Here is an 11,250-nt window from a genome sequence, read left to right as displayed (position 1 = left end):
GTTGGTTCAAATATTCAAACTACAAAATACAATGTGGCAAATCGTCAATATAGCTTCCCCTTCTCCTCTTCTCCATCTGACAGACAAAGGCATCGAGCAGATCGGGCAATTCCTCTGTTTCTTTCCCCATCTTCTCGTTCTTCTTCCTCTCGAGCAATTCCTCTGTTTCTTTCCCCATCTTCTCGTTCTTCTTCCTCTCGAGCAATTCCTATGTTTCTTTCCCCATCTTCTCGTTCTTCTTCCTCTCGAGCAATTCCTCTGTTTCTTCCTCTCAGGCGATATGTCGACCTCCTCGTCAGCCCCCCGTTCCACGTGGCCGGTGTATGGTCCAGTGCCGATGACTCGATGCACTGACTGCCCACGGACTGCGCCACTGAAGCGGTTGACTTCGAAGGAGGAGAAGAATGGGAACTTTGGGCGCGAGTTCGTCAAATGCGAGAGCAAGCCGGAGGGGCAGGTTAGATCTGAGTTTTCCTCGCATCCTTTATCTCTAATTTCTCAAAAATCTATCAGATTTGGATTTAGGTTACATGATTTCGTTTTCAGATCGTGAAGAAATGCCACCATTTCGAGTGGATGGATGATTACATCCAAAGGCTTCAAGGGTTGGGCTTGCTGGATTCGAGGGGGAATGCAATCCGCGAGTTCAATCTGCCCCATGACAATGCCGCTCCGGCAGCAGCAGCGCGTCCGGAATACCCGACGGTGGTAGATGTCGAACTGAAGACGGAATTGAAGAAGATGAACAAGAACTTCAAGCAGCTAATTGAGTTGAAGAAGCAACCCAATCTGATAGCTTTAGGAATACTTGCTCTAGGAATTTTTTACTTGATGGCCATCTCTCGTTAGAGATGTTTGTCTACTGTTGTTGCCACTGTTTAGCAATCCAAGTCTGTTTATCTCAAATGCAACTCTGTTTAGTGCAACTGTCGATCTCTGTATGCAGTTTACTGTTAAGTTTCGACACTTTCAATTTCGGCAGAAGACAACTACCAGTTCAGTGATAGGATTATTTTGTTAGCTAATAACCTCGAGTGTTGGATCATACCCTAGCTCGTCAGATGACAGTAAGCAGTACTTGAGCAGCACAAGGGATATACATCAAGTTCATCTCTTCTCTCTCGCACTTGCCAAACATTTGTCCTAGAGTTCGTCAGTTCTGCTAGAAACCTAGTTCGCGGGCCCAAAGAGAATCAAGCTGCAATAGGCCCACAAAGGATAAATGAGGCCCAGAAACAAGCGATGTTTCTTTTCTTTGTTTAGGAACGATTGCTTTGTTCTTTTTTGTTTCTAATTGCTTTTTTCATTATTTGATTGCCCAATCTCTTCTATCTCATTGAGGATTTTTTTTTTGCTTTCCTTTATGGGTCCCTTCATTTTTTAGAATCAAAGTATTTGCAAACCGCAGTATTATTATGCCTAGCGAACCAATACTTCATGATTGGAAAAAGAGGTCCAACCCTCTTTTTTATATACTTCAAACATAGTGTAGTTTTCTACATATTAAAGTATATAAAACTACACTTTTGACTAAAGCCAAACATCTCAAAGTATTTGATACTTCAATATTTCTGAAAACCAAAGTATTCTTGGAATACCTAAAAAATACAGAGCTCTCAAACCAAAGCCGTGTACAAATGTACAATATGTTCTTATTTTTAGAAGGCATCTATAAACACATCATTTTTATTTAGTTTGGTTAATTTTCCCCACGCCAATTAGCCGTGTCTAAACTTGGGACAAACAAAATACAAACATAACAAAGCATTAATATAACACACATAACTTAACTTAGATAGGGTTGCTAGGGCAACATAAGTTCTTACATATAACATAACCTTACATAGATAGGGTAGCTAGGTCGGGCAACACACACACCAAACTCACACTACATAGTAGATAGGGTAGCTAGGGCAACACCGCCATGTCTTCACCGTCGTCTTCACATTAACCGCCGGCTTCACCGTCTTCTTCGCCGTCGGCTTCAGTACTGCTCCTCCTCAAGGCCGTTGTCGCCGAGGTAGTACGGGAGGCTGTGCATGCGGTTGCGAGCGGGGAAGATGCTCTCAAAGTCGGTGAAGATGTTATAGGTGGTGAATGCGATGAACTCGCACCCACACCAATACACCTTGCCGAGCAGGTAGTAGGCATCGAACCTGTTGGTGAAGTGGACGACGAGCCCTACCACTGGAGCGTTGGCGTGGGGACGCTGCTCCACGAGGTTGAACATGGGCGGCGAGCCCGCCGGGAGGTGGTGGAAGCCTGCACGGAGGAACCCCCGTGCAAGCTCAATGCTACCCCTCCAGCGTGAGAACGCCCACACGCGGAGCGATGCCTCGACGACGACGTTGGCGGGGTACCGCCGTTCCGGCACGGTGGGCGGCTCTTGGAACATCGGCCCGTTGTACTGCATCTTGAACGCTTCGCTGAGTGGAACGGCTCTGGCTTTTGGGCGAAGAAGAGAAGTGGCAGGCGCAGATGGATCTGTAGAAGAAGAGGCAATGAAGGGCAGTTTAAATAGCCGGGGGAGACGAAGTGGGTACACGCGCAAACGGCGTAGATCGTGACTCAGTGCGTGCGTGAACCGATGCAATCATCAATGTGTGAACGTGAATCAATGCGAACGTGCTTTGCGTGCTCTGCGTTGGCGGCTGCCTGCCTCCCCCTTTTGCGTGCTCTGCGTTGGCGGCTGCCTCAACTGAATCGAGCGGCAGCCGTCGGCGTGAACCGATGCCTCGACATATGGACGCGAGCGTGCGTGCAGCCTGCCCCTTCTGCCACCGGCACGTATGCCTGCGACGCGTGAAACGATGCTGCAGAGCGACTGAATCCACCGGCAACCGTGCGGCACGGATCGATGCGTGCGTGTCGGCGTGCATGCATGCGTTTAGGTCTAGGTCACTAGATGCGTGCGTGGCGGTGTTCGCATGCATAGCAGGCTACATCGATGCCAAAGCCGGGCATGCATAGCAGGCTGCATCCATCAATAGCAGGCTTTTTTAATTTATTACCAACAAATTAACGGGCCCGTCCTATGAACACAAACACGGCCCAACCAGCGAAGCCACAACCACAGTCAACAGAGTCTAACGTGGCCCCACAAGTCAGTTAACGGCCAAGACGGCAAACGTCTGTTATGAACATTTTTAAGAGTTTCAGCTAAAGGAGTAGGGAAAAATGAGCAAAAATTTGAAGCGTGGGGAAAACTGAGCACAATTAAGGAATTGGGGCCACAGATGGAATAAGCCCTTATATATAGCATAACTGATCGCCGCCGGTCGTTTTGCTTAGATCAAATGGAGCGCGGCAACAAGAAGGCGAGGGTGGATGAGCCGCTGCTACTGCCAGCCAATGTCAAGCAAGAAGTGGCAGTAGTAGTACAGGAGCCAAACGGAGGAGGAGGTGGTGGTGCAGTTGTGGCGGCGGAAGGGAGATCGACATCAAGATCGACTCGGCCGCGTTCCACACTTCCACTGCCCCGTCTGCTCCGATCGTCTGAGGCCTCCCGTCTTCCAGGTTTCTCTTCCTGTTCATTAGTTCGATCGATTAATGGTTTCCTGCATTCGCAAGTGCAATCCCAATTTTATTCAATCTGTTCATGCATGCAGTGTGCGGCCGGCTGGCACACGGCTTGCAGCAGATGCCAGAGCAAGCTCCCCGGCAAGCGGTGCCACTCGTGCGACCAGGGCGGCGCCTACGTCCGGTGCCCCGTGATGGACGGCATCGTCTGCTCCGCCAGGGTCCGGTGCGCCTACCACCAGCACGGCTGCCCGAGCTACGTGCCCTACTACGAGTCTACGAGCCCCGCGACCACGAGAGCGTGTGCCCGCACGCGCCCTGCTCCTGCACGGAGCCCGGCTGCGCCTTCGTCGGCTCGCCGCGGAGCCTGGCGGGATCGGGGAACGAGGCAGCGACCCTCGAACCGGGTCGTCGTCCCGAATCGAGGGTCGGGGTCGACGAGTGGAACGACGAGAGTCGATGTCGGGGACGCGATCCCGGACGCTAGGATACGAACCACTTCAGCGACACCAAAAATCAAAACACTGGGTCCCGATTCCAGTTTACCATCGCAAACAGAAAAAGGAGGTACTGATCAGAGTTCGAGACACTGAGATTTACCAGGAGTCCATGGCGTCCAGGCGTTGTGTACGTGGTGCTTCCTCACCGCGTCGCTGGTCCTTACCAAGTACGAGCTGCTGCGGCGCGACGGGAGCCTCGGCGGCGAGGCGCGCGCTCGTGCAGGCTGAGGGCGGCGCGTCACATAGGTTGCTCCGCTCCGTGAGCAGCTCGAGCTCTACGGCGACGCCGGCCTAGGGCGCGCGGTTCAGGAAGTTCATCCGCGGATGTCGCGTGCGTTCTGTGCGCTCACTAGGCTCGCACTTGTATTTGGATGTTCCACACTTTCCTCGATTATGGAAAAAACAGCCATATATGCAACGTAGATAGCTCGCTTACCTACAATCAAGCCATGTAATTAGGGATCTGCTACCAGTATAATGGAATCAATCAATTTCATCCTTTTTTCTGTCACGATGATTTATAGATTCCTAACTAATGCACTCTCGCGTTTCTCGACACGCCGTATCGTTCCCGGGTCATCGTTCCCAAATTGATTGGGTCACGTTCCACCTATCGATCGGTTCGCTCGAGAGATGTATACCCCCATCGTTCCCTGCTATGGCTACCTGGCGATTCTCGACCCTCGTTCCCATCCCTCGACCCCATCGTCCCGGGAACTTGGCAACTATGAGCCTCCTCGCCCACCTCATCGACGCGCACTCCTGGCCCGTGCACACCATCCGCTACGGCACGCACCTCGGGCTCGGCGTTCGGGCGTTGGAGCCGCGGGTCCTGCTCGTCGCGGCGGAGGAGGACGAGGCCGTGTTCATCCTGGCCATCGGCGCGCTCGGGCCGACCAGGGCCGTCTCGGTGGTGTGCGTCAGGGCCAACGGCGAGGCGGGGCAGCAGTACGGGCTCAAACTCTGGGCGCACGCCAGCAACGAGCGCGCCATCACACTGGACTGTGAAGTCACCAGCAGCGCTGCGCCGGGCGAGGTCGCCGTGGAGACGGTGGAGTTCTTGACGGTGCCGCCGGCCATGATGACTGGACCTCAGGCGGACAAGGAGATGGTCATCACTGTTTGCATTGACAAGAGCTTCTGATCGATCCAATGATGTTGACCAGACATGCATGCGCTGGCTGAATTGACCTGGTCTTTCTGCAAGCGAAACGTGACCTTGTTGTTGTCCATCTGCTAATCTATCTACTTATGCTAATGCAGTGTTTAGTTTAGTTGGTACTCCCTCCGTTTCTAAATATTTGTCTTTCTAGGCATTTCAAATGGACACAATATACGGATGTATATAGACATATTTTAGAGTGTAGATTCACTCATTTTACTTCGTATATAGTCACTTGTTGAAATCTCTAGAAAGACAAATATTTGGGAACGGAGGGAGTAGGAATTAGGGGTGTGGTTTCACTTGGAGCATGTGAAACTTTGATGATTGTGAGAACCATGTACTAATCAGATTCTTGTGTCATGTTAGCCTTTATCTTAATTACTTTATGTCACTTGATTGTTCCATACAAGATGTGTCCATAAAATCATTATTCCAAAATGCGAGCTGTTCTAATGTCGTGAGAGCATCTCCAACAAGAAACCAAAATTTTGGAGACCAAAAATTGGTTTTAGAGATGGCGAGAAAAGGTGGCAAGAAAAGGTTTTTGGTCTCCAGAAAATTTTCTACTTTTCCAATAAACACATATAGTACTTAATTATTACACAGTTCATAATAAATGTAACCTCAGATAGTCAAATTCAACACAATTGTTTATCTACCATAACACAAAGTGCATCAAACATCTAACACAAAACATTGAAGTGGAACTAGCGGTCTTGTTGCCTATTTACATGTCCACAACTCCTCCATTATATCTCGCTGAATACTTTCATGAGTATCCACATTTTGAATTTCATGATAAACTTGAAGAAAAGTGTCGGATGTCGTGTTCCTTTCTATGCGGATGCACAACCTTTCGCATGAAGTTATAATAGGACAAATCCAAATAATCCAAATATTGGCGAAGCTCATGCTCAATAGTCATGTTGTGCAAGATCACAACAGCAATCATGATGTATCAAAGAATTCTTAGTCCCAGAACCGATCTGGTCCTTGCACAATACACCACATCCTTCCTAGCAGCTATGGAAAGGCATAGCCGGCCGACCTTAATTCTGTCGAACACCTGGCGGGCACCAAGCTCAATTTCGTCTAGCGTAGCTTGCCAGGGCTGAGACGCACGTTGGTCCGAGGAAAGAACGGGGACACGTGTGAGTCTGGATTATCCTTTTTCAGTTTCATGGTTTTACCGATTTCTTTTTGTTTCCCCCCTTATTTTTTCTTTCATTTTTTGCTTTCTTCCTTTTTTATTTAATTTTAAATTTTAATTTTATGATGTTTCTAAAAATGGCAAGCAATTATAAAAATACATTAAAAAATTTGAAAAGTGTGTGAGTATTGTAAAATTCATAAGTATTATTTAAATCTGTGAACAATGTAAAAAATCATGAACATTTTCTTAAAAAGTTTAAATATCTTCAAAAAAATCCATTTATTTAATTCATGAACATGTTTTAAATCCGTGAACATTTATTTGGGTGGTGAAAATGTTTTAAATCCATTAAAAATAAAAAAATCGATGAACATTTGCTTTACTCCATAACTATTTTAAAAATAGTAAAGTTTTTTCAATTAAAAATTTGGCTGAGATAAAAAAAAACTAGCTGAAAAACTGAGCAGAAAGAGCTAATCGCCAAGTACAAGAAGCACTACATGGGCCACAGTCCAGCCCGCATTACAGGGGCATTTCATGCTTGGAGCATTGAATAGGAGCTCCCATGATGAAGCCAACCGCCTCGGTGATGAATGAACAGAATTTTGGAGTTTCACTAAAAAACTATTTTTAGAGTTGATGTTGCCATGTAACCATGATCATGGACTCTTTTGTTGCAGATCATGCACTCTTTTGTTGTAGATCATGGACTTGTTCCGTTGTTCTTGTTTGTGAGTTTCGAATAACACATGGTTTGTGAGATCTCACGTTTATGCGAGTTCTAAGAGCATCTCCAGCCGTTGGCCCCCCAGGGGGCGCCTAAAATCGCCGCCTGGGGTTGACCCGGCGAAAAAATGGGCCTGGGGGCGAGTTGGCCCCCAGCCGCCGCCCCTAGGGCCGGCCCCAGGCGCGGGAAAAAAATGTGTAGCAAATTTACGCAAAGTTCGGCTAAAACACATCAAATTTCGGCAAACTTGGGCTTATATTCGCGGATTTAAGTCGAGTAGTCGCCATTACATATAAAAACTAATAAAAAAACTTGCTGAAGGCCGAGAAGTCGCCGTCGTCGCCGCCATCGTCGGCCTTCTCCTCCTTGACTCGGGCGCCCCTGCTGGACCCCTCCCCGGCTGGTGGCGGCGGCGGCGCGTCGTCGTCGTCGTCGCTGTCGTCGATGATGACGACTCCTCCTTCGTCGCGGCCTCGGCGGCGCTGCTCAAAGCGCCGCATGGCGGCGCGCTGGCGCTCCGTCGCCATCTTGATGGAGTCCTGGCATGCCCATTCAAGGGTCGCGTCGTCGTCGAGCTCGACCTCGCCGTGCTCCGTCTTCACCGGCGCGAGCCCCAGCTCCGTCTTCACCGGCGCGAGCCCCGGCTCCGTCTTTGGCTTGACGAAGCGCGGAGGAGGAGCCGACGAGGAGGCGCGCCGGCCGCCTCATTGATGACGATGCCGGGCTCGGCCTTGACGCCGAGAAGCGTCGGAGTGCCGGAGGAGTGGGAGGGGGAGCGGGAGGAGGAAGAGGAGGAGGACGCGCTGAACCTCCTTGGCGCCCATTGCCCATCGCGTCGGCGGTGCGCCGGGGCGGCCGCCCTCGCCGGGGGGTATGCCAACGGCGGGTTGTTGCCGCCCTCGAGGTGCGTCAGCACGCCCTCAAGGGTGCGGCCGGGGGCGCCCCACCACAGATGGCGCCCCTCGTTGTTCTTCACGCCGCCGACCACCGGCGCCCCGTTGGTGGACGCCAGTCGCTGCTGCTGGCGGCGCTCGAAGTACGCCGCCAAAGCCGCGTGGTTGTCGGCGGCGTACTGGGGGAGGGAGAGCTCGCGTCGGTGAGGGAGGCGCGCACGATCTCGACCTTGTCGGCGAAGTAGGATGGTTTGGCCACGGCGTCGGGCAACGGGGGAATGGGCACTCCCCCATTGCTGAGCCTCCAGCCCGTCGGCCCGGCGCGCATGTCCTGCGGCGCCGGGATGTTCGCCTGGAACAGGAGCCAGGACTCCTGTTCGCGGAGCGAACGGCGGCCGAAGCCGTTGGCCGCCGCCTCGTCTCCGGGGAAACGCTCGGCCATCGGGGAGATGGAGTGGCTGGGGAGAAGAGATCGGCGGTGGCGCTCGGGAGATGGAGTGGCTGAGAAAGAAGAGATCGGCGGCGGCGCTCGGGAGAGGGAGGGCTGGGGGAGAAGAGCTCGGCGGCGGCGCTCGGGAGAGGTGGAGAGGTGACACTCATCACAGGCGAGCGAGGCCATATATAGCCGCGCCGCGTCCGTGTGTACGCGTCCGAGGGAGGGGAGGCGTCGGCGCGCCGCCCCGTGAACGCGCCGCCCTTGAGGAATCAATGGCAAAGCTGACCGGCGGCAGCCTTGCCATTGATTCCCCGCGGGAAACCGAGGCGTCAGGAGAAGACGAGGCGGGCGGTGTCGCTGACACGGCTGGCCCGCGGCGCTTTCGCGCCAAAAACGATTCGCCCGGCGCCCCCCGCGCGCCGGGTTCGGGTTGGGTCCGCCGGCGCCAATTTCTGCCCGAGCCGGCGAAAAAAAGGCCCCTGAAAACGTGACTGGGCCGATTTTTTGGCGCCGGCGGCCGAAAAATCGCCTGGGAAGCCTTGTTGGGAGCGCGGCTGGAGATGCTCTAAACCTCGGAACTTTTAGTGGATTGAATGTTCAACTGGTAATCTGCAGAACAGGAGTCGAGCACAACTGCATTTGTGGCGAACATATACTCTGACTTCTGTTATCGTTGATAATGGAACCCAATCCTTTTCGAGGACCGTATGGAAAACAAAAATACACTCTGATCAGCCTGTTATTTAAAATTGCAGCTCGGATCATGAATCCCACAGCACAGGTGAGACATTACACAAATCACACGCTTTCTTTAGTACCAACACAGTACACAAACAAATAGCTACACATATATATTAACCAACGGAAATACCAAGAAAAAGGAGACGAAAAATAGGCTCCAAAGCCAGTGACGCCATGACATCACTGACAGTGGGACCCGGAACGCAAGACACAGACTCATTATTGAGACCACCTGAGTACGACACACATACGACTGCTAGCTAGACCTTGTACGCAGCTACGTCACGTACAATGCACCCAGGCGACGACGACGACGACCACTCACGAAATACGCCTACACATACGGATCCAATAATAAACGAACTGGGTACGGTGCCATGGCATGCCAGGACACGCGCACGGAAGCCAGGCAAAGGCTAGCTCACGGGGCACGATCGCACCCGCGCGCATCAACTCACTCGGTGGCCTTGTCGGCGTCGGCGGCAGCAGCTGGTGCCTCTGCCGGCACCGCCTCGGCGGCCGCGGGCGCATCCGCAGGTGCCTCGGCCGGTGCTGCCTCCTCCTGCACTGACGACGCTTCGGCGGCGGTGGCTGCGGGCGCTGCCTCCTCCTGGACCGGCGCCTCTGCCACCGGCTCTTTGGCCTCAGCCTCTGCCTCGGCAGCAGCAGCAGCTGGTGCTTCTGTCTCTTCCGGTGCTGCCTCGACGGCGACGGCAGCCTCCACTGGTGCCTCGGCAGTTGCTGCTTCCTCCTGCACTGCCACAACGGCCTCTGGGGCAGCGGCCTCCTCCTCGGCCGGTGTCTCCTCTGCCACCGGCTCTTTGGCCTCAGCCTCGGCAGCGGCTGGCTCTGCCTCTTTGGTCTCGGTCTCAGCTGGAGCAGCTTCTTGCTCTGGTTCCTTGGTCTCGACCTCAGCTGGTGCCGCCTCACGCTCCACCACTTCGGTCTCTGTTCCCTCGGCAGGGGCAGCTTCCGGCTCTTTGGTCTCGACCACTGCCGGCGCAGCAGGGGCCTCCTCAGCGGCGACGACCGGCTGGACTGCCTCGGGCTCGGCCTCTTTGGCCTCTGCCTCCGGCTCCTTGGTCTCTGCTGGAACTGCCTCCGGCTCTTTCGCCAGCTCGGTCACGGCCGGTGCAGCAGCTTCCTCCTTCACGGCCTCCTGGGGAGCGACAACGGCCGGCTCGACAGCCTCCACCGCTGCCACCTCGACTGTGGCGACAGCCGGCTCGACAATCTCCACCGCTGCCACCGTAGTCTCCTCGACAACGACGACGGCCGGCTCGACAGCCTCCACCGCCACCGCGGCCGTCTCGACAGCCTCCACCGCCGCCGGCGCCGGAGCCTCCTCGACGGGCATGGCGTGGGTTGCGGCTTGGACCTGCGTTTACATTGACGCACGTCATCATGTCAGATAACTATCTACGCACCGTACGTCTGAGCAGGTTGCTCGTGCCAGAGATCGAGGTGGCACCATGGCAGCAGGACAAAAGCTACATGATCGAAACACAACGAAACCATAATAATGCATACTGAGCAGTGTAGATCTCTACCTGGACGGCGGCCATTGGTGAAGAGTTCTGAGTCGACCGGTGCGAACTCCGACGAGCTGATGCTAGAGCTCGGTTTGGCGCGACCAGTCAGATCAGAGTACGCGATCGACTGTGTTGTGTGAAGCAATGTGCTGCGGTAGAGGGGCTTATATAGTGGCTCTCAGGGGCAAAACGGTCACAAGATTCACAGCCAGGATGCAAAAAGCAAGCCGCCCTTTCTCGTCACGCCGAAAAATAAAATGAAATCGAGGAATCAAAACACCGATCTGCATCATTCTGATCTCACGGGAATCTGCGCCCGCGTACAGGAGGACTGGAGGACTATACTATTGCAGCTATACGTGAATGCAAGCAAGTTGCGTACGGTGATCAGTGATCACTATGTCGAAATTAAGGTGGTGGCCACGCATGCACGGAAGCTAGGGTCCAAACTGTTGTGTTAAGAGTTCAGATTACCCAGTTTTCTTTGAAATTTATGGAGAAAAAGGCCAAGGGAGAGGGCTGGCAAGGCCACGAGGGCAAGCGTACCTTTTGAGTTGTAAAGAGGGGGCCATCGCGCTCAGTCA

General features: G+C 53.1%; 2 protein-coding genes across 2 annotated transcripts; one reads left to right on the top strand and one right to left on the bottom strand.

Annotated features, from left to right (window-relative positions):
* Positions 1-4,746: 4,746 nt before the first annotated feature.
* Positions 4,747-5,163, top strand: LOC109787111 (uncharacterized). The gene has a single exon (XM_020345671.1). It carries the CDS (start codon positions 4,747-4,749, stop codon positions 5,161-5,163), a length of 417 nt encoding a protein of 138 aa, XP_020201260.1.
* Positions 5,164-9,182: 4,019 nt separating this feature from the next.
* LOC109787114 (uncharacterized) lies at positions 9,183-10,947 on the bottom strand. The gene is made up of 2 exons (XM_020345673.4): positions 10,685-10,947; positions 9,183-10,512 (listed from the first exon to the last, which is right to left on the bottom strand). The coding sequence occupies exons 1-2, from the start codon at positions 10,697-10,699 to the stop codon at positions 9,589-9,591; spliced, it is 939 nt and encodes a 312-aa protein (XP_020201262.1). The 5' UTR covers positions 10,700-10,947; the 3' UTR covers positions 9,183-9,588.
* Between the last annotated feature and the right edge of the window lie 303 nt (positions 10,948-11,250).

Source organism: Aegilops tauschii, chromosome 7 (assembly GCF_002575655.3).
Source record: "Aegilops tauschii subsp. strangulata cultivar AL8/78 chromosome 7, Aet v6.0, whole genome shotgun sequence".
Taxonomy (NCBI): domain Eukaryota; kingdom Viridiplantae; phylum Streptophyta; class Magnoliopsida; order Poales; family Poaceae; genus Aegilops; species Aegilops tauschii.
This window is presented reverse-complemented; position numbering and strand designations above follow the sequence as displayed.

Bases quoted from the DNA above. Each gene is read 5' to 3' on its own strand.
- LOC109787111 (XM_020345671.1), top strand. From the start codon at position 4,747: ATGAGCCTCCTCGCCCACCTCATCGACGCGCACTCCTGGCCCGTGCAC.